Source organism: Populus alba, chromosome 14 (genome assembly GCF_005239225.2).
Source record: "Populus alba chromosome 14, ASM523922v2, whole genome shotgun sequence".
Lineage (NCBI taxonomy): Eukaryota > Viridiplantae > Streptophyta > Magnoliopsida > Malpighiales > Salicaceae > Populus > Populus alba.
This window is the reverse complement of record NC_133297.1, coordinates 14,935,008-14,961,918: the sequence shown is the minus strand read 5'-3', so window position 1 is coordinate 14,961,918 and position 26,911 is coordinate 14,935,008. Positions and strand designations below refer to the sequence as shown.

Sequence of the window (26,911 nt, the reverse complement as noted above, 5' to 3'; positions counted from 1 at the left end):
AGATAGAGAAAATTCAGTAAGGTTTGCAAAAAAGAGTTCACCAAAGAATTCTTCATCTCTTGTTGTGGTTGAAGGAAGAGCTCGCGAAGTGATGGAGAATTACCCCATCATTGTTGATAAACTCTCTACTCTTAAGAAAACAATAATAGAAGTTAGAACTCCCATAAAAAAAAGAAGTTGAGGGTAATTGTACTCCCCCAATCAAGGATTAAATAGATTTCATTCCCTCTAAAGTGATCACAAGTGTTGTCGCCCACTGTAAGAGGATGCGGGTCTCCATCCCAGTAGAGCTTTGTGTTTCAACTTCGATTATAGAGGTTTCTATGGTGGCATTTCTTATGCCTTAATTTCTAGATTTTTTGACAGAGGCTACAACAGCTAGGCCTTTTATTTGGGTTGTTCCTGAAGGAGTTGAGTTTGAGGATGCTTTAGTTGAGCTTGGTAGGTCGAGCTCCTTTTAACTTCCTCATCTTGACTAATGAGGATAGGCAGCTTATGGAAGCAATTATTGGTAGAAGGTTATATAATCATCATTTGACCATAACTAGTCAAATTGCGTTTAATGTAAGGAACCTTCACGTTCACCTTTTGTTTAGTTGTATGACTATTATTCCTAACATTTGTTTTTTGACAAATCTTTATGATATATGCCCATTCCAGAAGGCGATGGGTGGCTACGAGGAATTATATAAGGGAGGTTATTTCCAGAAACAGGGCAAACCAAACTGTCTTCGAGCAATCAAAAGAGGAAAAAATTGTTGTTGAGGCTAAATTGAAAAGCCCTGGAGTGGCTTATTCAACCCTGATGGAACAAATACAAGACATTGTTCTTCAATTGGGCTTCAATGACAAATTGTTTTGCGTCGTCTATAACCAAATGGATTCCCTAAAATGGAAGATCCTTGAGTCAAAGACCATCTAAAATGGTCTAAAAGCTGAGCTTTTTACAGCCCAGAGTTTTTAGACTCGATTGAAGGCTTTGAGAAACTCTCATGAAGAGTTTTAAGAATTTTTTTTAGGGGTCTGTGACTTTGATAAAAACTATTGGAGACAATATATTTTTTACAATAACCAATTTGAATTTATTCAATCAATCAAGGGGAGTGTAGGTCGATTTTAGTGTCACGTTCAATCTAGTCTTAGTGCCTGACATCGCGAATGTATTCCAAATTGGGGTTATTGCTACCTAACATATAGAGAATATCTAGCTGAGGAGCTTGAGCTAGATATTTAAGCCTTATTTCCCTTTTTCCCCTTATCAATGTACATACCCCAGATTTTAAGGGGTTTATTCATATGATATTTTCATTTTATAACATTTTGATTCTTATTTATTTCTCTATTTACTAGTGTGTATAAATCTAACACCTATAGTAAACATTCCACAAAGGGTTGAAGACCTTTACAAAAGCTTTGAGATTTTATATGGGTCCAACGTCCGCACATTTAAAAATAATTATCAAATTTGAACTTGTATAGGTCTAACACCCATATGAAAAATTCTATACAAGTCCATAAACCTTTATGAAATTTTTAAAATTTGTGTGGGTCCAATGCTCGTATAAGGAAAAATATTTATCAAATTTGAACTTAAATTGTCTAACTTTAATCAAGATTTAAAAGGGATCTACCCCTTACCTGGAATTAAGCGAAAATCTTGGTTTTATGTATATTCATGTCAACCTGGATGAATCTGTAGTGGATTTATTAAAAAACTGCTAGACAGGAGGTGGGGATTGATGTTGTTATCCTTGTGGAAGTAGTTTAGCCCATCCTTTGAAGGTGATAAGGTTGTTATCCTGGAGGGGTGTCGTGTCAATTTCTTCCTTAGAGAGTTATTCAATTGCACTAGGGAGGCTTCAAATCCATCCCTTCCAAGGTAATTTGTACAATCGTTTTAGGAAAACTAACATGATCCATTCCAAGGTAAATTGTACAATTGTACTAGGTAGACTGAGTTTATCTTATCCTTTGAAAGTTATGAGTTCAATGCTTTGGAGTGGTGTTGTGTCAATCTTATTTTTGAAAAGTTATGATATTGGATTAGAGAGACTTTAGATACATCCCTTCCAATGTGATTTATACATTCGTATTAGGAAGACCGAGTTGATCTCTTCTAAGGTAAATTGTGTAATCATACCAAGAAGACTGAGTTTATCTCATCCTTGAAAGGTTATGAGGCTGGTACCCTAGAGAAGAATCGTGTCAATCTCATCCTTGAAGAGTTATGCAATTAGGGAGCTTTAAATTCATCCATTCCAAGGTAAATTATGCAATCATACTAGAAAGACTGAGTCGATCCCATCTAAAGTAAATTGTGCAATCACATGAGGAAAATTAATTCCATCTCATCCATGAAAGGTTGTGAGGTTGTTACCCTAGATATCACTTAAAGAAAAGAAGACATCATTACTGTGAATAATTTAATTCATATATAAAAAACTTACATTCCTAATCATTGACCATAGTATATTTTTATTGCTTTTTGGGGCATAATCTTCTTGATAAAAATTTTGTTGAGGCCATAATCTTATATCCAAAAAAGAAGAGAATAGAGTTTTTTTAGTATATGTCTTTTGAATAGTTTACAAACAAATTTCACATGTTTAATGGTTTGAACCAATATTTCACTTGTACTTGAAAGCTTTCTAAAATCTCGAGGCTTCAACTATATTCATAAATATGGCAAATGCCTAGCCCAAATTTGGTCGCCTCATTAAGCCTATAGGTAAGTATAAAAACCATACTGACCTAGGGTATTCAAATTGTTGTGTAGCCTTTCCTTCTTATTAAAGAGTTAATAGAACATAAGTGTCAACATCTGTAAAAAGGTCTGTGATACGTACCATTCCAAAAGTGTTTTGATTTCTTACTGTTTATGGTGATTGGGGACATTGATAAACTAGTTTTGGAAGAACTATCAATGGCTTTTTTATTAGTTTCCTACAAATGATGTCATTGGTAAAGTCCAAGAAAATCCAAATAGCTTGAGAACAAGGTTTAGATGTAAGATAATCGGTTAATCTCTTGGTTTGAGCAACCTCATTCATCATCCATTGCCAAAGTGGCTACTGGTTAGTGCTTGATACCTGTAAAAGATCCTTTTTTGCGAGCTTATAAACTTTTTGATGCTTAAGTAAGTAATTTTTTTTAGAAAAAATGTCATGATATTTTGGAGAGATACTCTATACATAAATATGTATGGAGAAGGGAGATTCAAAACCTCTTTTATAAGAATTCCAAAGTGTCTTTATAACCCAACCTCTCCTCTCGCTTGTAAAAAAGATAAAAAAAACTATTTGACTTGTGTAGAGGGAAAATATCTTTATACGCTTGTGCTCAACGCTTGACTGAGCTCATGTAAGCTGGGTCTGACATATTGCTAGACCGATACATGTCTAGGCTCTGTGCTTGACCAAGCCTAGGTGAGTTGGGTCTCACAGATCATCAGACCTATTTATTATTAGGCTCAGCACTTGGCAGAACCTAGGAGGGCTAGGTTTGGCAAATCACTAGACCCATACATGATTGGGCTCAGCGCTTGATTGAGCCTTGTAGAGCTAGGTCTAGTAGATCACTAAACCCATATATATATGCGGGGCTAGTGCTTTGCTGAGTATAAGGATGTTAGGTTATTACCCAATTTTTTGTTCCTCTAAATGAGAATCCAAAATAAAAATAAAAATAAAATATGTTAATCCAAAATTTTAGAGATGTCATTTATACTAGTACTCCATGAATTAATTTTTAAAGTAATATTTTAAAAGGATAATTTATTAATTTTGAAGGAGAGGGATTATAGACAGTAAGTATATCTCTTTTTGAAGGAGAGCAACCTTTTTTTATATGTGCAAGGCTTGAACTACGAATACAGAGGGAGAACATAGGTGGGAGCTAAGAATTCCACACGTAGTTTTCAGTTTTTAAAGAGCCAAGGATAATGTTTTATATCAAGTGATTTGAGGATAGACCAATGGAAGGACTAAGATCATCCAAACTCATACAAAACTAGTATAAGAAATGTGAAAACACTTTTCATCTCAAAAGAAGTAGCTAAAAGCAAGAAAGTTTGATATAAATACACCTAAAGATTCTCCAACAATGAGTCGAATGTAATAAAATATAAAGATTAGGTAGAGAAAAATTATATTTTTATCATTAAAAAAATAAAAAATATTTTTTTTCCTTTTCAAAATACATTTATAAAAATGTATATTTTCTTCTCAAAAAATATTTTTTTAATTATTATCTTTCATGTTTTTTTATCCTGTTTGTACCTATCTCTCCTAGTTGTAATTATTAACACAACTTAAGCATCATAGAATATTTCCTTACAAGGCATGTCATGAGCGCATCTAAAGATCTTAAGTTTGCAAAAAACAAAATACATTTCATCCCTTACACAAAAATATATGTGTGATTGCATCCTTGAAATTGAATATTGAGTGTTTATAACGGGAGGGTTAATCCTCCATCATGTAATAAAACCCATTTAATCTCTCTTAATTAAGACAATAAAAGGTTTTTAGTAAAGACTTATAATCATCAAATATATGATTATAGTTGATTGCAATCAATATTCAAGTTATGAGTGAATTACGACTTTGTTTTTGTATTTTTTAAAAAATAAAATTTTAGTCTTTTTAGTTAAAAAAAATTCACTTTCAATCCTTATATTTTTCATATTTGCTTATAACTAAGTCAATTTTTCAATTTTCAATATTACGGTAGAAATTTATACTTTTCCACATCAAATTGAAATGGTAACAATTTGTTAGCGAGTTAAAAGTCAAAAGTTGTCAAAAAACTAACTTATAATTCTCCAAACTAGAGAGACTAAAGTATCAGTTTCTTAAGAAAACATGAACTAACTTAACATTTACTATTTAGTCATTAAAGTAGTGTTTTTGGTTATTGTTATGAGACAAAAAAGACAGAGGAAATAAGACAAGAAAAAAAAATAGAGATAAAATTGTGTTTAATAGTGGTGTATAAGACAAAGTGATTATCTCTCTACCCTATTTGGTTTTCATGGACAAGACATTCTAAAATATAAAAAGCTCATTGAAATATGAAAAGCTCTATTTTACTTTTAATATGTATTATTATCGAATTTGCATATTAAAAAAAATAGATATTATTTTTCTTATACTAGTTTATATTGAGTTAAAATTAACAATACTATAATAATCGTGATTATAAAACTAGGACTGACTTGATTGGTTGACTTGAAAATGGGTCGGCTTGGGGCCTGAACTGGTTAAAGTTTAAGAAAAAAAATAAAGAAATGATTGACTCAACCTAACCTAGTCAAAAACCTGAGTTGATCTAGTATAAAACACGAGCCAAAAACTCATTGATTTTTTTTTGAAAATTTCTTTTGGTCAAAACAAGATTGCTTAAATTATTTTTATATTTTTTTTTTGGTCAACCAAGTTGACCCTCTTGACCTATAAAGTGAACATTGCCTCCAATTTACCCATAAAGTGAATATTGCCTCCAATTTACTCTCAAATCTAGTTTTAAAACTACAATAATAACTATTTTTATATGTATATTGACTTAGGTCAACCTGAATTGATCATCCCGTCCCATGACTCGAGCCTTACCCCAGTCAACCCCTGATTCGGGTTTAAAAGCTATGATAATAATAACTTTTATCCTTATTTGGCCTGAGTCAACTCAAGTTTCTTTAATTCGTGATCTTGACCCTTCCTCGGGTTGACCCTTGAATTAAGTTTTAAAATAATGATAATAATTATTTTTATTCTTATAAGTTAACACAAGTCAACTTGAGTTGACCCTCCCGACACATAGCCCGTGTCTTTTCCCTGATCAATCATTGAATCAAGTTTTTAAAAACATGATAATAATCATTTTTATTTCTATATTGACTCGGATCAATCCGAATTAGCCTGACTCGTGACCCAAGTTTTGTCTTGGCTCAACTCTCAAGTTAGTTTTTAAAATTTTGATAATAAATATTTTTATTTTAAAATGTTTTAGTTGAATATTTTTTAAATTGAGAGTTTTTACAAAGAAATTTTAGATATTAAAAATAATAAATATTATCTCTAGAAATATATTTTTTTTGTGCCTTATATTTTGAAAGTATAAAAATATATTTTAAAATTATTTAGAGATAAATTTATTTTTATTTTTATTTTTATTATTTTTTTAACTAAATATATTGTTATCTTTATAAATATATTTTTATATTAATCTAACGCTAAGTAACCCATCTAATTTATAGTACGTACGGATACAGTAACCGGGTATGCTTACCAGTCACCAGTAGTCCCCAACAATGGGCCTTACAGCTCTGTCCATTACCTAATGGGCTTAGTAAATTACCATGGTTATCAGGTGTACTCTAGTCTACCCAGTCCTTCCACAATTCCATTCCTTACTGGACAGAATTCGAACTGTCAAAAAGAAATAATAAAATCAGAACACCAAACCAATCAGCCATCGACACATACTCTTAAAGAATTGACCACTGAGTTAGAGAGAAAGTCGTCGGGAGCAGGATATAATAAAGAGAACATAAATAAATAAATATTACAAACACTTACAGTCGCAGCGAAGGTGAGGAAAAGAAACCCTGATTTCTTGTCTTTTCATACTCGAAGAAAAAGAAGAGAGCGAGAGAGAGAAGAGAAAATGTCTGGGGTCACAGGTCAGCCGCAAGAGGAAGATAAGAAGCCCAACGATCAGTCTGCTCACATCAACCTAAAAGTGAAAGGCCAGGTATCTTTTTGTGTTTGGTTGATGTTGTGATTTTTCTTTGTTATGGGGGTTTGTTTCCGTTTAATCTTTACATATTTGTGGTTTTAGTTTTTCTCTCGCAATGTTTTTATCGATCTGTTAGGTTTTAGCTTTGCGCTTAGGTTGATTGACAGTGTTTTGTTTGGGGTTTCTGTTATTTATTTATTGTTTTGGAATTTTTTTTTGCGGCTTTTTGCTACTGCAAAATTCTTATGGGTTTATTGGTTTGTGAATGTGTCTATTGTGTCCATGAAAATAAAGGGGTTGTGGGTTTTCAGTACTTGTGTAGTGTTTGGAGAATGATAGTGATCTTCACAATCTCTATGAGGTATAAATTGTTTAAGTTTTTATTAAGTGGCCTGCTTCTTTGTAATATTTTGAGTTCTTGATTAAAAATGGGTTATGTTTAGGGAAAACTCCGATGAAACTGCACGTTGTCGTGCCACTGTTATTTTGGCTTCTCTAGGAAATTTTGGCAGGGATTAAAACGGTTTGGATAAGAATAAGAATGCAATTAGTCTTGTGTGAACAGAAATTGTGTTGGAGAAAATCCATGCGAGTGTCAAAGACGAGTGGAAGAATTTGAGAAAGTTATGCTTTTAGTAGTTGCTCATCTTGTGTATCTTGGTCATTGCCCCTGTGAATCGTGGTTGTTTTCGTAGATTGGGGAACTTTGTTGCTGAACTCTTCAAAATGCTGAATTACAAGTTTCAAGTTGCATCTTTAATTGAATTTTCATCCTGGGGTCGGTCGCACTTGTCTTTTCTTGATGATATGAGTTGTTAGAAGTTTGTTATCTGTATGGATGTTATAAGAGTCCTATTTTCAAGAACATGCTGGTTAAAGTCTTTTTTTACTATGTCTGTAGGATGGAAATGAAGTATTTTTCAGGATCAAAAGAAGCACACAATTGAAGAAGCTGATGAATGCCTATTGTGATCGCCAGTCTGTTGAGTTCAACTCAATTGCCTTCTTGTTTGATGGTCGTCGTCTCCGTGGAGAGCAAACTCCTGATGAGGTATCTCTCTCCATGCTTGTGCATGCACATAGTCGCTCATGCATCGATAAATAAAATAATGGATTATAGATAGCAAGTTAAAGTTAATGCATATATTGATTTTCATCTTTTTCCTTGTGCAGCTGGACATGGAAGATGGGGATGAGATCGATGCTATGCTGCACCAAACTGGGGGTGCTATGATAACAAGTAATTAGAAGCTGATGGAAAGATAATCTATCTAGTGGATGTAGGTGGCAATAGGTTCTTAGGATTGTTTGTAATGAACATCGATACACTGGTCTTGTTTTGTTATAAAAGCTCTCACCAAGAGCATTGACAGTAACTGTGCTATCTGCTAGGATTTGGATTTGCAATGTTTCAGTTTTGCTGGGATATGGCTCCTCTCTCATTCCTTGCTCTCCCCTCCATTTACTTCTCCATGTGTTATTTATTGTGTTGGTTGAGGGTGCTATCAGAGGGAATGTTTTATCTGACCTCCTTGATTGTATAGTTAAGTAGATCGAAACTAATCACATTGTGGCTTGGGGGATTTCTTTCGGTGGGGATTGAGCTACATAAAAAATAAAAAAGAAGTCTCCAACCCCATCAATTGCCCCGTCCGTTTTAGAACGAGTCCGTTTTCGGAACTCTGAATTTGTATTTTTCAAGTCCTGTAAGTTGTTGTACACCCGGAAGACGGGCATGAGAAAAGCAACAGTCAACCCGTTTAAATACTATGCTTGGATGTTGAAAGTCTTTGACCCAAGGCAGAAGACTCTGTGCTCTTAGAACATCTAAATTCGGGATTTGTTCAGAAGGAAACGTTACAACAGAAATCTACTCTTGCAGTAGCTATTATTAGCATATCTCAGCTGCACCTGTAAATGGTCTGAAGCCTGAGCATAACGTGGAGCAAGGAGTGAACGGACAGTTTCCTTTTCTGGTCTCTTGTTTTAACAAAAATCATAGTACGTTCACTTTCCCAGCCTCTAGGATCCATGGTATTGGTATGTTTGCTGTGCTGCTGAGATGGAGACGCAGTGCATTCCCATTACAAGAATTTGTTTCAACATTATCAGCAGAGACACCAAGACACGAACAGTTGCCAGTTACATCGTGTCATCTCAATTAACCTTACTGGACTGAATCTGGATCATGTCTGAGATGAGAGAGAGTCTCATTTGCAGTACTCCGTCAAATCTTACAGCTTAAATAAGCTTTTTGATATTTGATAACTGTACAAGCTGTCTATACATGCTATTTACATCTAATTGGAGAGCATGAAAAAGAAATTCATACTTGATAACTGTACAAGCTGTCTATACATGCTATTTACATCTAATTGGAGAGCATGAAAAAGAAATTCATACAACACGAAACAAACAAAAGAATAAAGCTCTTTCTATGATACTTCTGTAACTAGTTGCAGAATCTGCTGCCCTTTTAACCCATTTTGGTTTTAGCAGTTTGTGTTTTTTTATGTCGTCAAATATATTTTGCAGCGGAAGACTGGCTCTGCATCCATTTGTATAGTTTCCTTTGGACCCCCAAAAAATTGCTCAGCTTCATCTGATGTGAATTTTCCTACTCCCTTCAGACTGCAAAATCAGAAGCAACTATCAGGCTAAAAAATATGCAATTAGGTAGCTGAATCTAAATCAGAGAACTGAAGACCATTATAAGAAGCGCCGACTTTTTTCCCCACCAGTGATGTGGAGAGATTAACAAGACAATTAATAACACTAGTTGCATCTAGCCATTGATGTCTCGGGTATAAACCACAGTATCTCCTGGAACTCTCAAATAATCCCTACTGATTTCCTCTTCTATAACATTTTTTTCTTTCCTCTTTCTAAAATCACATCTTTTATGTAACAAATCTATCATCGGATGTTAGATCCAAAACATCAAAAAGCATTTTGACAACTTACCACCAGACTTCGAGTCTCGGGTGTCACCCTACTGTTCCTATAATCTGATGGTTGTGACCTTGGCGCCTGGCCAAGTAATCTCTGGATGAAATCCTGTATGTGATTATAAATGCTGTACACCAGCACATCAAAAAAGATAAATATGCTAAGAAGCAGGGTTTATCAATTAATCTGTAGGCTAGAAAGCAATGAAAAATTCAATGATAATTCCAACACAGCAATCAGAAGGGAATCTTAGCTAAATCCTTGAAATATTTCTTGTTTTATAAATTGTTCTGCAAGGATATATAATATCTTCATAAAAGTTCAAAAGAATGAAATCTCAATGCAACTGTCTTGGATCTAAAGAGAATGATCTTGAAAATCTTTTTCCATCCATTATACTGGCTTAAATTCAGATATTTTATACACAAACCAATGATAATCAACCACCATATTATCCAGAAATAAAGCATATAGAAGCTGGGTTTTTTTCTCACTGATGTGAAATTACCTTAGGCGATGCCTGTTGCAGGCTGTGAAGAAGGCAACAAAACCATTTAATATACTCCTAACAGCACGAAAAACCTGAACAAGTTACAAACATAAATACCATTGACTTCATAATTGCATACTTGTGATCAAAATGCAATTAGCAATTACAGAGTCTTCCAACCTGAGAAAAAAGGTCATTCCAAAGCGAACGCCACACTGAAACTTCATATGTACTCACTGATGTCTTGGAAACTGAAGCAAGCTGGAATATTCCACTTACAGATTGCCAAAGATCCCCAATCATTTCTGATATCCACCCACAAGTGAAAGCCACAAAACCAGCTAGTGCAAGGACCAAGCGAATCGGAGCATAAAGTATTTCCCAAACAGTCCAGAATATGGGATATATGATGGAAGTTGCTGCAGCACAAAAAGCAACAAACATATAATGGAATTTGTACAACCTTATAAAATAAGAGAGTATTGCTTACAAAGTAGCATATGACCAAAACAGCTGAGAACCTACCAATGCTCCAGAGAAACCATATAGGCCACGCAAAAATCTCTATTAGGTCTCCTAATACACTGCAAGATGATTCAATCACAATCCAAACAAAGGAATACGAGCTCTCTGCTACTTCAATGAACATATTCCACGCTGGAAGAAGAAAGCCTAAGATCTCAGCAAGTGGTTCAACCAGTGGCTGCGTGAAAACTGAAAAGAAGGATCTAGTGGTGCGTGTGACCATCAGAAACCAAGTAACAGCTTTCTCAAAGTTATGTAGAAATAGCATTGTTCCCAGGTACTTGATCCTTGAAACCATCTCCCAAGTCTCTATCCAGTCAAAAAGTGGTCCACACAAACTAGATGCAGTTGCCTTCAGAACAGGGACATTTTTGTACAAGTCATAAAATCCAATGAGAACAGTGATAATTGAGATTAACACGTACAAGGCTCTTGCTAGAGGGCACATCCAAGGACGATAAAGATGGCAAAACCCTGGATATGACTGAAGAAAGATAACCCAAGATGGAAGCCCGGCTTCCAATAAAGTTAGTAACCGCAGGTCAGACATTACCACTTGCCTTAGTTTAAATGGCAGGTCATGATCATTGAACCTAAACAAAATCAAAGCATCCCTGTATTGCTTAGCTTCAATAGCATTTTCACAAACACTGGCATCAGTCTCTGAGCTGTCTATGAAGCCTTCATGTCCACATGGTGTTTCCTCAGTATAACAATCAACTTCAACCCCGGTTCCAATGGACTTCATCACTCTTCTTCTCTTATAAGGCCCAGTGGGTGGTGGAGTGTGTGGCTCACTTGCTATATCATCCAGGGTTCCAGGACATGCATCAAAACTGCCACCAAGGCAGTATGAAGAATTATCTTCCATCAACAGATCATCATCTTCAATAGGGGATGTCATTGAGAAATTTTCTTCAGCGTCATAAAAGGTATCTCCTGAAAATTTCAGGCAACATTAAACATGGTAATTTTAAGCTCATTTCACTCACTGAAAAGAAATGTGTAGCCCCATCAATATATCAACATAATAATTACAACAGCAAGATGTTAACATGTCAGTTAGGTTGCACCTCAGCTGAACCAGCAAAAGATGCAATAATCAAGTATCAAATGTCAGTTGTTAATGCCCGGAAAGGTCCTACTTATTGGCCTAAATTGAGCTTTTATTCATGAATACCATCTAAACAGTAAGACGATGGTGATGTTGGTGAACCAAACCACTCGAAATTTGGATTTCATTTATTTTCCAATGTGAAAAGAAGCACCTCTACAAAAAGTCTAAATTCTAAAGGCAAGGCTTCAGACCTCGTGCATACTAACCCCACTGTTCACTTTACAGACACAAAACTATGCATTTTACAACCATCACATCAATTTGGATGCCACAAATTCTACAATTTGTGACCATACCTATTGGAACACAGACTGCGTTTCTCTATGAAAAGTGAGAACAATCGATCTTGGTATGACTATACTTTAAGCATTTCATATAAAAAAATCCCTCGATCCCCACATGAATATAAAAGACAGTCCTATCAGATAACATGTTAATTTATCCACATGGGGCATGATCCTTGCATTGGTGAACCAGAAAAAGGAACTTATCAAAATTAGTCACCACCTACATCAAGCAGGTAGTTTCTTTCAACACAAATGGAGGCATGCCCCAATATCTATCTGTATTCATCATCATATCCTTCTTACCAATCCAGAATTCAACAAAGATAGTTGCTTTCTTCTACTATAGTAAAATAAGGAATCATGCTGCAACAGAATACCTGTAACAGAATCCAGAAAATCTTTCAATTTTAGCAGCTCAGAGAGAGTTCCTGAGAACCATGAAGATAAACAACTTGCAGCTTGGGCTACACTATCAAATTCCCATCTTCGCATAATCTTAGCTTCGATAGCCAGAGATGTGTCAGTCTGCAATTGAAATGATAATCGTTGACCAAAACAATGCTCAGCATCAAACAATGTATGAAGCATTTAGAAAGGCAGTACCTGAAGCTCGTTTAAGTAGTTAATACCCCGCACATCTTTCCATGCAACTTCAAAGACAATAAAACCATAAAGCGTCCTGTGCAATTCACTGCTTAAGAGCAAAGAGTTCCTTAATTTATTCACAGGTGGCAAACCCTTCTTCCGGGACAAAGTTGCCACTTCAATCAATGAGAACCATCTCTCAAATTTCTTTGATTTACTAGGATTACACTGAGAGGAAGCCCCCTTTCCTTCTTTTCTCCCGCTCTTTGCCTTAGTGTTTGCAAAAGGAGATAACCTGGACTGTAGATGAATAAGAAAATGACATTAAAACCACAGATGGTTAAGGGCAAACTTGAAAAGGAGAGTTTTTGACAAAGGTAATTCAAGAGTTAACAACCTTGGTAACCATCAATTGCCACAAGTGAGCTGGGTGTGAACCTAGGTTTCTCAGCCATGGCCGATTGTCCACCAAAATATATAATTTGCGACTTTCAAACGCAATGAAAAGGCTAAGATCTGAGAGATAAGACTGCAAGTCTCTAAAATCACAGGAGGCAAAAAAAAGTTCAAAAAGAGCTAGCATTCAGTAACCATACTCAACACACTAAAACACTAACAGTCCTCCCATGATCTTAAAACTACAAGGTTCCCAACCATATGATATATTCTAAAAAAGAAAGAATTAAAAAAACAATCTGCAGCATTTTCAAAGCAGGCAGGTCCATCATGTACTTAGATGCGATCAAACACATCAACGATAACGGGTACCCAAAACATTGATTTTGATAGTCATGCTACAAGTTGCATGAAGTCATTTAGGGACAAGTGAAATTTATTCCTACATCAAATAAAATACAAAAAACTATCAAAACAAATTAATTTTAAATCATAGACTACCATGTTGGCCAATAAAGACCATGTCTTCCATAAACACAAGTGTTTTCGACAAGAGAACAAGATTCCAAAATAGCAATGAAAAGTCACCAGGGTAGATTCTCATTCATATGCTTCTTAATCTGAAATTGTAATATTAATTCTGTCACACTTTTTCCTCCACTTTTCCCCTTTTTATTCCATTTTACCTAGAAAGAGAGTACTCTATTAGTATTGCAAAAGCATAATACTATGCACGAAACTCACACTTCAAGTTTGGAATAACGAATCAATGATTGATTGGCATTCCAAGTATATCAGACAAACAATCAAATTTAATAACCTTTTTTCCTAAAAATAACAAGATATTCCTTTTTACTAAAAAAAAACAGAAATTGAAAATTCCGAGTTCTTTCCCAGATGAAATTCAAACAAGTTTGAGGTACATGAAAGTTACAGGAACTGATGATAAAAGGAAAGAAATACCCAATCTGGAGACTTGTCAAAGGAAAAACGCATTTAGAAGAATCAGCTTTGCCCATTAGAATTTGGTCCAAAATCACAATTCACTGCACAGCAACACATACATTTCTCATTATTAGCCTTGGATTAATTCCATTCATTAAATTAAACACACAATATAATTAAATAATGTAAAAAAGGACCTTGAGAATGAGGATGAGAATTCCATGAAAATAGTGAAAGAGAGGAGGAGAGAAAAGAATCACCGGCGAACTTCATAACAGGCGAGAGCAAGAAGAAGAGGAAATCAATGGTTGTGATAATTGAAGGACGGCAATGAGATCATCATCATCCTCAAAACATCAACACAACAACCAACGACAAGCACATCGAAAAAAAAAAAAAAAAAAAAAACAGAGACAAAGACAACTTCTGTAACCGAACCGCCAGATTATATTGATTCGATTTTAACCAGATAGCGGAGGAGGAGGAGGTTCTCGTGTCTTTGGAATAGAGGAGCTTGCTTGGCCTGGAATGGGAGTCCTAAGAAGGTTCGCTGGTAGGTTCGACACGTTTATATATAGTTAGTTAGAGGAGGAGGAGGAGGATGGTAAAATGGGGAATTAGGGAGAGATAAGGCATTCGGATCTGATTCTTTGCCGCTAAGCGATCGTCGCTGTCTCTGTCATTTTCATTGCCAGGGAAAGAGTTCCGCGGAAACAGAGTGGTTAAAGAAGAGAGAGAGGGATGGCGTGGGAAGTTTGGGGAAATAACGAAACAAGCGCGTGGGGTGCAGAGCAGAACAAAGCTGTATTGTAGTGTTATTTTATTTATGGTTTGGTTACTTGCTTCCGTTAATTCGTTCTGTTTGCGCTATATTTTTTTATTTTCCACGTCATTATGGAGAATTGTTTTTAATAAATTATGTTAAATCTTAAGTGGTTGGTTTGGTAAAACATAGTTTTGTTTTCTTCTCTTACTTTTTAGATTTAAATTCTGAGATCGGAATAATTATTAAATTATTATAGCTGCATCACACTAATATAAAAATACTGAGAATAAGTTTTGAGGGTCTAGAAAGTCAGAGACAGAAATTTCTAGCCAAATCAACCGGCCACAGATAAATCAAAGATTATTTAAAATCATCGCTCGGGTCAAGATGCGACCATCCAGGATACTAGGCCAGCTCACTTTTTTTTTTTTTTTTTACAATTTTAAAAACTAAATTTTTTATTTTAATTTCATCCATTAATTTTAAATTTTTATTATTATTTATTTTGGATGGCTCTATTATATTAGTCAAGTATCTTAATATTTAGTTGAAGTTTAATTTTATAATATTTATTTTTGTTTTTATATAATTAAATAAAAAATTCATAAAAAAATTATTAAATTAAGTGGAGTTATCTAGAATCTCCGATTATTTAATAAGAAAAAAATGATATAATTGAAGGGTTGCTAGTTTTGGATTAATAATAAATAACCAAAGATTTTCGACATTAATTTGAAAATCTAATTGCGTGGGTAGAAAGGAAGGTTAAACTTTTGCAATGCATCTGTCTTTTCATTGGTGGAAGATTCGGAGTTCAAATACATCCGCGCAACTTCACGTCTAATGAGTGACAGCACTGTTTATTTTTTTTTATTTTATATTTTTAAAATTATTTTTAAAAAAAAACAAAATTAAAAAAATTAATAATTTTTGATATTTTTAGATTATTTTGAATGATTAATTTCAAAATAATTTTTAAAAAATAAAAAAATATATTTTAATTAAATGAAAAATATTTTAAAAAACTGTAACTAACCGACTCTCTATAATTAAAGTATATTTTTAAGGATTGTAAAAAAAAAGAATTTAATTAAAGTATAGGCTAATTGAGAGTAAATAATCACTAATGAAATATTATATTGAGTGAAATAAGATAACATTTGAAATAAATCGATCAAAAACATTTATGTTTTATTACTGCCCAGCCTCGAAGAATCTGACCATGCGTGCAGGTAAATTAAGTTCTTGAACGTGCTAGTAGATTGTTTTAAATTATTACTGTTAATGGAGACATGGTAGCTTTCCTACTCCACCTACTTAAGGCGTCATTTTCTAGACGACTAGGTAAACTTAACCTGCCTTAATTGCTAAGTATGGTTTTTTAATTTGCAAAATATTTTCGCATTAAAATTAAATTAAGAAAAAAAAGCTAAACATGCTCAAAAGAATCATTGTGAATTGTAGGGATGATATTTTTTTGTTCAATTGGATTTTTATTATTAAAAAACAGTAATTAAATTGAATTTTTTTAAAAAAAAAAATTGAAACCGGTTCAAATTGAACTAGTTTCGGTTCAATTCGGTTTTTTAAATAGAAAGGTTTAAACCAGTTTGGCTTTGTTTTTCGATTTGACTAGGTTTTTTCTTGTTTAGCTCGGTTTTTTTTTATTTAGATTCGGTTTAGTTTTTTTTATTTCAGGTTTATAAAACCAAACCGATCGATTTTTCTAAAATTTTAATCAGTTTTTTTTTTACAGATTAGTTTTTTCAGTTATTTATTTTCCAGTTTTTTTTTAATTAATTTTTTATTTTTTTATCACTCCCAGTGTATTGCGAGGAGAAACATTGGTTTTTTTTTTTTTTTTGGTACTTCTAATATAGTTTTTTTTTTTTTTCAAAATCGTTCTTCATTGTGTTAGTTTGAAATTAAGCACTGTAATTTTGTTTTAATTTGCTTAAGGTTACTGTAATGTCAAAAAAAAAATCCAAGAATGGATTAAAACTTAATTTTAGAAGAAATAAAAAAGCAATCGTTTTTTTATTTGTGGAAAAAACAACGATAAAATTTGACAAGGCAACAACTCATGTTTTTTTTATTATTATTATTATCTAAGGAACACCTTTCTAAAGAATTTTACCTCGAGAGACGCTTTCATTTTGGCCCTTATGGTTTTTCAAGTTTTTGTTCTGATAAAAAGATTATTTATTTATTTTTATTTTTTAATTTTGAGAGAAAATAAAGAAAGTTATCAAAAAAATAATAAATAATAAAAAAATATCTTTCAAATACATTCTAACAACAACAAAATTTAATCTTGTTTCAACAAATTTCATTCAATAAAATAAGTTTATTTAAGGTTTTGTTTAACCTTCATCTTATCGGGAAAAAATAGACTAGTACTCAAGAAATTTTTTAGATTTAGGTTATTTTTTTTTATTTTTTAACCAATAAAATGCTGATTTTAGACTAAAAATAGGTTTATTGAAATTTTTTGATGTTTTCAGTTAAAACTTTTTTGTTAATACACAGGAATTTTTCCTAACATATAATTTTCATATTTACAAGCATAATATATATATATGTGATTGTTTATATTTAGATTTAGATGAGACTGTAATTTTTCTAAAAGATTTTAAAGTTTCCATGTCTCACATGGTTAGAATTTTACAGCCATAAAAGATTAGAAAGACCTTAAAATAAAACACATAGATTACCATTTAAGATTTGCTATATTTTTTTAGTTGGCTTATAATTCCCTCTCCTATTTGGTTTAAAAGGACTTGACTTGGTAACCTTGATTGCATGGACGAGTAGGAATAAATTCAAGAAAGTCTGCTCTTCCTTTAGATATGCACATTTTATCTCTTTGACATTGACTTCATTTTGACCAAATTGGCTTGATGAAAAGTAAAATCTCAAGGAGCGCTAGAAGTAATAATAGAATTTCAGGGTTGTAACTTCAGAAGGAAAGAAAATCCAACTTTTGGGATTAGACCTAAAAGCGCCAGGCAGGTGCGAATATATTGCAATGCAATTATTAATTGTCTGGTAGGACGGGTACCGACTGCACGAAAAAGAATAGCGATTAATTGTCTCGAAAAGAAGTCGATAAAAAGATAAAAAGACATGTTTGTGAAGACTGATACTTCATCTAGAATTGACGGGTCTTTTCTGCGTAAGGTGGAAAGCGAAAAAAGCTCTCTAAAAGTGAATACCTCTATGAAAAAGCTGAATTAGCCAAATTTTAAAGAGGTGTTTCTTTGTAATTTTATCAGAAATCATTTTAATGATATTTTGCATCATATCATATGTAAAAACTGATACATCACGTCAAAAATAAAAGGAAGACTGATAGCTATTATTTTTATATCTATAAGTTATTTAAATTATATCAATTATTAATAAACCAACCTGAATCCATGGAGGTAAATGTTGAGCAGAGGACAAAAACCATTTCGAAATTATTTTTTATTTAAAAATATATTAAAATAATATTTTTATTATTTTTAAAAAAATTATTTTAAATCCTAGCATATTAAAAGAATATTAAATTAGAATTAAAAAAGTGAAAATCTCACGAGAAACCGGTGCAACGAGACGGGCCTAATGCAGGTCTTCAAGGTAGGAGGAAAGCTGCCAATCTCTGGAAATGGAAATGTGGATAAGAATAATAAGATGCCAATCCGCGCAAGGCGCACCTCTTCGGGGTGCAATCATAAAATGTGGAGCCCACAAAAATGAATTTTGGACTCATCTGAAAACGCACAAAGACACCCCGAAAACGGTAGGGCCCAAATAGCTGCTGTTGTGGATTTTATATTAAAATAATAGCAGAGGACAGACATAAAGCATCATCATCACTTGAGACTGAAATGGGGGGCAAGTGGTGTGCGTGTCAGCTTCAGTTATTTAAGATAAGAAGACAAAAGCCCTCCATGCACATTTCACAAAACGGGCGCGTTTCCCTCGGGATTAAAAATAATTTCTTTTTTTTTATTATTATTTTAAATTATTTTTAAAAAATATCTCAGCCTTATTTATTTGTAGGGCCCATTTAACACATGGGAGGGATGGAGATTAATTTGATGGCTGTGATATTTTTAGCAGTGAAATTATTGCTAATAGATAAAATAATTCTCAAGTGTACGTACATCGAGCAAATCAAATCTGGGGTCCAATTGCTTATGTCGTAATTAATTGCTAACCTACCACGTTATGAAAAATATCTTGGTTTAGAAGGGAGAGAGAAAGGTTATTTAAAACATTTTTTTAATATGGTATGAAAAAATTAAAATGTAAATTTAAATTGTAAAAATAAATAATAAAATTGGACCTGAGTTTCCAACGAACATCAGCGTCTTTTTATTTTTATATTTTAAAAATATTTTTTTTTAAAAATAAAATAAAATATTTTTTTTATTTTTTATTTTAAATTAATATTTTTTTTATTTTTTAAAATTATTTTAAAGCTTTGATTTTAAAAATAATTTTTAAAAACTAAAAGAAAATTTATTTTTAAATAAAAAATATTTTAAAATATAATTATAACTATATCTTTAAGCGGGGCTATGCTTTTTCTCTACTGTGCTAGTTGGTTTATTAGTGGCACGTGTGGAAGAGAGCAGGAGCCTATCCCATAAGAGCCTAAGAGCCTAGAGGTAGCAGAGGTTGATGGTTTTGATGCAAATTAAGAGAGCAGAGCATTGAAGGGATGTTTATTGCATTGTGCTTTGAAAAACAATGTTCTTTATCTCTTGAGCTTCATCTGTTTCTTCTCTTCTTTATTGGCTTTGGAAAATTAAAAACAGATAGCTTTGTCTCACCACAATATGGAATCCCAATAAAGCATGTTTTCATATTAATACGGCGTCGTTGAAATTTGTGTGGCACTCACCCTAGTTTTTACCTGATTATAGTTATTTTTTTGAAAATATTTTTTATATTAAAATAATATTTTTTTATTTTTAAAAAAAATACATCAAAATGATGTCAAATATATTAAAAAGCAAATTATTTAGTATTGCAACTTTTATTTCATAGTTGCTACCAATGATTTCATTCGTCACTAATATCAGGGCCCTTTCCTCCCTTTATCCCCTCTTTCTCTCTCTCTCTCTCTCTCTCTCTCTCTCTCTCTCTCTCTCTCTCTCTCTCTCTCTCTCCCATGATTAAACACACCCAAAAACACTACAAGATTACCCATCTTCCTTTCTATGCCGAGGTCGTCGCCCCCTCTCTTTCCCCATCGCAAGTCAACTAATTACCAAACCAAAATAGCCATCACCGAATCCCTATCACCACCTATATTTTACACCTAGAGCTACATTGAATACTTACTCTCTATGAATTTGATATATTTTATGCTACTACTAGTTCCATGCCCGCATGATGCCGCAGGTTAATTATTTTTTATATTTCAAAAATAATCAAGATCTAAAAGTGTTATGTTTTTTTGCAAAATTATACATAAAAATCTTAGGTTTGGTTGCAACGCCTGACCCAAGAGTAATATTTATAATATTAATAATAACATTAAACTTGGGTTAACCCTTAGAATAAAAGTGTCTGGACTGCAATACTAGACTCAATAGCATTGGACGTGGATCTAGCTGCAAGGTCGTGTCATAAAAGTATGATAATTAAATAGATTAGTTAAAAAGAAAAAAAAAACAAAGAAAAAAAACCAACAGAAAGAAAAAAACTAATGAAGAAAAGAAAAAAAAATATGAATTAATTGGATTAACCCTTCATACCTTGAATTTACATCGTGAAAGTTTGATAATTAAAAAGGAAAAAACAAATTAATGGGTTAACCCAGAATTAACTGGGTTAACTCGTCAAACTAGGTTAACCTGTCAAACCCGGAATCCGTATTATGAAAGTTTGATAACTAAATAGAAAAAAATTTAACATCAACAATTTAAATTAAATGAAAAAAATTAATTTAAAAGAAAAAAAAAAGCAAAAAAAAATTTACAAGTTAACTCGTCAAACCAAGTTAACCCGTTAAACCCGGATCCGTGTCATAAATGTCTAGTAACTAAATAAAAAAAAGTGAACATTAACAAACTGAACTAAACGAAAAAAATTAATTACAAAGAAAAAATAAAAAAAAAAATCCAGGTTAACACGTCAAATCATGTTAACCCGTTAAACCTAGGATCTATGTTATGAAAGTCTAATAACTAAATATAAAAAAAAATTTAACATTAACAAACTAAATTAAACAAAAAAATTTATGAAAATAAAAATAAATAAAAAAATTGACGAGTTAACCCAAAATTAACTGGGTTCACCTGTGAAACCAAGTTAACACGTGAAACTCGGGATATGTGTCTTGAAAGTCTAATAACTAAATAGAAAGAAATTTAACATTAACAAACTAAACTAAACAAAAACAATTAATTAAAAGGAATAAAAAGCAAAAAAAAAATCTAGGTTAACTTGTCAAACCAGGTTAACCTGTTAAATCTGGAAAACTTGTATCATGAAAGTCTAATAACTTAATAGAAAGAAATTTAACATTAACAAACTAAACTAAACGAAAAAAAATTAATTAAAAAGAAAAAAAGAAAAAAAAATAGGTTAACTTGTTAAATCTGGAAAACGTGTTATGAAAGTCTGACAACTAAATAAAAAACTTTAACATTAATAAACTAAATTAAACAAAAACAATTTGTTGAAAGAAAAAAAACAAAGAAAGAAGCAAAAAAAATAATTCTCAAAAGGTACAAAAAAACCAGCTAAAAAAAAGACAACTTAAAAAAAAAAAAAACATTAAGCAACAAGGATAGTGTTTTACTGTGGACTGTGCAGTCCACAGTAAAACACTATCCCTTTTAGCTATTTATAATGTGTTAATTTAATTTCACATAATATTAGGGTTTTAAATTAGAGATTTTTAAAAAATTTAAGGTTTTTTGTAATTAGATTAATTAGATATAATTTGAGTTGATAATTAAATTATTTTGTAAAATAATCAATGATTTTAGGTTTTTGTTGATTTTGAATTAATAAAATTATTTTGTTAGAGTTAGTGTTGATTTAGGTTAAATTATGGATTATACTAAATTATGTATATAATAAGATAATCGATTATTAAATACATGAATTTGATTGACAATTACGTTATAATAGTGAAATTTGATAAAATATATGTGTTTACCTATTAATTTGATGAATTTAGATTTTAACTGATTATGTTATCATTATGGTTATTTTATAAATTATATATTTTGATTAACCCTTGGATAATAAAAAATTAGATTTGCATTTTGTTGTGTTGTTTGACAGAATGTCTGGTGATTTAGGAATATTATGTTTCCATGGTGGTATTATTGTTAATATCAATAATTGTATCACTTATAACGGAGGAAGCTATGAGTTTCTAATTGTTACATTATATATGTTTCTTAATAAGTTATCTACAATGTTATGTAATCAACTTGACTAGAATATGTTTGAAATATAAGTTGAAATTACTTGGAGAATGTTGTAAACCAAAGTCAGTTAAGTTCATTATGTCGATGTACCAATTTGTAGTGACAAAACTATGAATTTAATATTTGGGGTTGCGATGACTAATGAGATCAATATGCTAAAGCTCTATTTAAATAGTAGACCTATGGGAGAAAACTCTTCTAATGTAGAGTTGACATGAGCTCCAAATAACTCTCAAAGAACCACAAAGGCATCATAAGCATCTGGTCCATCTAGGTTAGGTTATAATTTAAGTAGACAAATGCTGGTCTATGAAATTGTTAGTATGAAACCTTAGTTGAATATCACATCTGCTTCATATTGCCATGGTGAATCCAAACCAAGTGACGATAAAGATGATCATCACATTGATAGAGTTAAGATTGAGGAAAAAGACAGAGAAGATAAAGAAAATGAGGATGTTGAGTTAATTAAGTCTATTAATCAATACATGTTGCTCCTGAATTTAAGGTTTTAAATGCAAATGACTAATATAGATGCAATGACAAGACTAATAATCATAGGCATTCAAGTTTATTAATTGATGAATTGGAACCTGGAAAACAATTCAAAGACAAGTTCGAATGTATTACTGCAATAAAGTGGTGACCTATAAAGACTTTACAAAATGTAGTATGTTGCTCCTCATAAAATATGAACCGTGTGCAATTTGTTAATGACTTCTACTTCAACTTGTCATACAAAAATGCATACAGTCCTCGTTTTCAACTATTGCCTGATATGTTATTATGACCTGCATATACTAGTCCAAGTGTATATGGATGTCTAACTATATTATGAATGGATAAGGGTTGAAGGAGATCCACTCATTTACATAATTAATAAATGTAATTAATGTGATCAAAGGGTCATAAAATAAAAACTATTGAAACTAGACAACATATGTTAATTGTTTTCATTGGTTCCAAATTATGTTAAATTTAATTATTGTTTTTTTATTCAACTACATGAATGTTTAATTGTATTGCAAATGCTAATAATTTATTGATACAAGACCTTAAAAGGAGGTAATGTTTGGACTAGAGAATGTTATACCACTTCTAGGAGTGCCAACAAACAAGACCACTTGGTTGTTGAGGTAGGTTCAGATGATAGATCGGTTCTATATATGTAAGATCGGTATCGTTTCAATGATATTTGGAGTAGTGAGGTAAAATATTTAGATTATTAAGTATTGTAAATTATTAAATAACTATTTTAATTAATTTTTGTAAATTATTATATTTTCACTACTTTAATTGTTTAAATAACTAGATTGCTTGATTTTCAGGGTGATGATCTTGTAACACCTTGACAACATACATTGATAAAGTTGTATGAATGTGTCTGCCCACTTGTTATCAAGGCTGGGTTTTTTTAGATCAGTTAACTATGTGGCACACATCTTGACCACACATTGATTGGTGCTTTGGTTGAGCGATGAAGATGCAAGACACACATCTTTGATTTGAATATTGGTGAGATGATACTCATACAACAATATATCACCATGTTGACCAGTATTACGATAAATGGAGCCCCTGTAACAAGACGTGAAGGGTCAATTGACAAAGATGCTTTATATGATCATCTATTAGGACGAGTGTGTAAATCCCCATAAATAAAAATAAATGATAAAAAAACACATAGGATTGTAGTAATGAGGTCTCGATAAGCAATGGAGATTTGATATGAAAGGAATGAATAAATAGTAGAAATGATAATAAATGTGTCATTTGTGAGAGAGAATGATCTTCATAAACAAATTTAAAGGTATTGTTGAAGTCGAAATGAGAGTTATGATTTTTAGTTTAAACCTCGTAACATTGGTGAAACCAGTGACGAGTTTCAATGGATAAAAAAATAAGAAAAACGAGAATATATGTAAACCCTGATAATAAAAAATAATAATAATAAAAAAAACTTATGTTGACAAATTACTGATAAATATGGTAATATTGTATTTATTGAGTATAAATTAAGGGGAAATCTCATGAGAATCTAAGTAAATAAAGTAATGCATGAAATTCATATTTTAGAGTAAAAGACATTGATTGTCTAGTTTTACGGTATCGATGATATATCTCAATCCGACCGTTGGATCAGGTTGAGTACACACACACACACCCATGTGCAAAAAAAAAAATACCCATTTTTTTTTTAATTTAAGATTTAGAGTTCTTTTACGAATGTATTAAATTACAGGGTGCTACAGAGTGCCTCCAGCCATTGCTTATAGGACATTTGCATTAAATTGACGTGATTGAGCATAAATTTTAAGACTCCCTGTGAAATACAATAGAGGAATAGTTAATTATGTATGCTCAAGCATACATGTTACATATGTTAGGAGGTCTTATTTTCTTGAGTATTGCTGGCAATGCAGTACCATTATTGGGTTGGGGGGTAAGCTTGCATATCTCTATCTCTATCGAAAACTATGTAAAACATGTTCGGAAAAACAAAAGATAAATTATCGGGTATCTACTATTTCTTCAGGTATAATTATTTTGGTCATGAGAGCATATTCATATTTGACATCTAGAGAATTAGGGTAAAAATATGTTTGACATTGTCACCTAGAGGCCACTATCCATTGGTTCTAGGTACTAATAAAATAAAATTGATTTTAATCAATATTTTATTTATATAAATTGATTGTAGAAAATATACTAACTTTATGGGTTGTCATATCAAATAATGTGGGGCTAGACCTTCACGGTAAATCTCACTCATGTCCACAAGTTCTACCAGGACGAGTTAGACGCATAACAACAACATTAGGTATGAGTTACAACTGTATTGTATTTTTTGCTATATGAACATAAATTATTCAATTTCGATTTGTTATCTAATATAAGTTTTTTATATATTATGATGGGTTATATGGATGTCATACACAAAGGACTAGATACTTTCAATTTCGTCTATATATTATGAGGGATCTAACATCTAGTTAGCACAAGTCTTGTTGCATTGCTTCGATATTATTGAGATGCACTGCCCAGCTTGGTTAATTCAATAGTTTGATCTTAGTATATACTAGATTATGTTGATATCGAAGACGAGTTGCATAGTATTATCCATTAAGGTAAACACGAGAGGAATTGATTGGTGATTCATGCATCTTACCTAGATCTTTGAGATGCGATGAGAGATTGTATTTTTAAGCAGTGACATTTGACAATTCATGTAGATACCTATATTAGATGGTATATGTTTGTTTTGCTATGTTTTATTACACCTATATGGTCACGTTTCTCGAACTTACAAGTAAACTATAAGATTATGCGTCTTGATATATGAGACAACATCGAATGGTATGCAATATTATTTTACATATAATATTTATTAAATATTATTAATATTATTATAAATGATGACCACTAATTAGTTTTTATTATATGTAGATAATTCATTACTTGGTATGAAAGGCTTAGAAAGGAGCAATGACTATTTATGAATGTGTAGATGGAATGTGATGTTTTGGGGCCAATAGTACACTTAATTTATATCATGATGGACTCCAAAAACCCATTAAATTTTCAAAGTAGTCATTCAATTTGTTTCTCTTTCAAATTTGGTTCATGTTTTTTTTATTAATATTTGTTTTTATTTGAAATAATTTATGAAACTTTTTTTTTTTTCAATATTAATCTACCAATTTCTCCATGTATCATATTAAGTCCATATTCATTTGACTGCTGTTTTTTTTTGTTTTTTATTCTTTTCTTGATTTATTTTATTTTTTAATTGTATCCTTCATTCTTTTATTTTATTTAATTTTTATACCAGATTTGGTCCTCATTCTTTTAATTGTTATTTTTTTTTTTATCATTTTCTTGATTTATTTTATTTTTCAATTTCATCCTTCATTTTTTATTTCATTTAATTTTTATATTAGATTTGATTCTTATTATTTTGATTACTGCTTGTTGTTTTTCAATTTTAGATGATTGGATATTTTGCTTGGTGATTTTTTGGGGTTTGCCTTCCATGGGGTAACCTATTTTCATGACCTAAGTCAAGAGTTTCAAAAATTAGCTCGAGTTAACTTTGATTTTTTTAAGTTTTTTTTAATTATTTTTTTTTTCAATTGCATCATTCGATGTTAGGTTTTTGGTCCTTCAACTTCATGGTTTTTGCTACTTTCCTTTTTAGGGTCTATCTCGATCTCATATTCAAGGTTACAGGTTAGTCGAATTAATATAGATTGACTCAGAGTTTTTATTATTTTTTATTATTTTTATTTCAATTTTATTTTTTGTTATTTAATTTATTAAAGTTGATCTTAAATATTTTGATATGGAGCTATCCCAACCTCACAAGCAGACCATGAGTTTGACATACTAACTAGAGTTGGGTTATTTTGTCATATTTTAAAATTGATTTTTTAACAATTTGTCCTTCAGTGTTTGATTTTCTAGTAATTGAGCTTTAGATTTTATTTTTTTTTCATTTTTCTCTTGATACAATTATTTCATTCTCATTCAGTTTTTGCTTTATTATTAAATAAAACCGTTGAGACCTTTTAAAAATATAGAGCGTATCTTTTCATAATACTGACAAATATTTTTTTTTTTATGTTTTTATGTGGTATCGCTTTTTTTTATAATTATATTATTAAATTAATCAAA

The 26,911-nt window shown here is 31.7% G+C and overlaps 2 protein-coding genes across 5 annotated transcripts; one reads left to right on the top strand and one right to left on the bottom strand.

The window, feature by feature from the left end:
• Nucleotides 1–6,552: 6,552 nt before the first annotated feature.
• LOC118037313 (small ubiquitin-related modifier 1) lies at nt 6,553–8,161 on the top strand. Its single transcript, XM_035043293.2, has 3 exons — nt 6,553–6,750; nt 7,637–7,786; nt 7,909–8,161. The coding sequence occupies exons 1-3, from the start codon at nt 6,664–6,666 to the stop codon at nt 7,981–7,983; spliced, it is 312 nt and encodes a 103-aa protein (XP_034899184.1). The 5' UTR covers nt 6,553–6,663; the 3' UTR covers nt 7,984–8,161.
• An 808-nt stretch (nt 8,162–8,969) lies between these two features.
• Nucleotides 8,970–14,814, bottom strand: LOC118037066 (uncharacterized). Of its 4 annotated transcripts, none has more exons than XM_035042978.2 (10): nt 14,227–14,814; nt 14,048–14,130; nt 13,086–13,227; nt 12,707–12,988; nt 12,481–12,628; nt 10,700–11,638; nt 10,355–10,593; nt 10,193–10,266; nt 9,700–9,811; nt 8,970–9,366 (listed from the first exon to the last, which is right to left on the bottom strand). In XM_035042978.2, exons 2-10 carry the CDS (start codon nt 14,101–14,103, stop codon nt 9,334–9,336), a joined length of 2,025 nt encoding a protein of 674 aa, XP_034898869.1. In that variant the 5' UTR covers nt 14,104–14,130; nt 14,227–14,814; the 3' UTR covers nt 8,970–9,333. The 4 variants fall into 4 exon arrangements, with proteins under 4 accessions (XP_034898869.1, XP_034899015.1, XP_034898948.1 ...); XM_035043124.2 differs by having other exon boundaries at nt 13,086–13,217; XM_035043057.2 differs by having other exon boundaries at nt 14,290–14,814.
• Nucleotides 14,815–26,911: the final 12,097 nt, after the last annotated feature.

Coding starts and splice junctions, on each gene's coding strand:
- LOC118037313 (XM_035043293.2), top strand. CDS start 6,664: ATGTCTGGGGTCACAGGTCAGCCGCAAGAGGAAGATAAGAAGCCCAAC. Junction 6,751..7,636: donor ACCTAAAAGTGAAAGGCCAG/GTATCTTTTTGT, acceptor CTATGTCTGTAG/GATGGAAATGAAGTATTTTT. Junction 7,787..7,908: donor GAGAGCAAACTCCTGATGAG/GTATCTCTCTCC, acceptor TTCCTTGTGCAG/CTGGACATGGAAGATGGGGA.
- LOC118037066 (XM_035042978.2), bottom strand. CDS start 14,103: ATGGGCAAAGCTGATTCTTCTAAATGCGTTTTTCCTTTGACAAGTCTC. Junction 12,989..13,085: donor GGCAATTGATGGTTACCAAG/GTTGTTAACTCT, acceptor ATTCATCTACAG/TCCAGGTTATCTCCTTTTGC. Junction 10,594..10,699: donor ATGGTTTCTCTGGAGCATTG/GTAGGTTCTCAG, acceptor TTTGTGCTGCAG/CAACTTCCATCATATATCCC.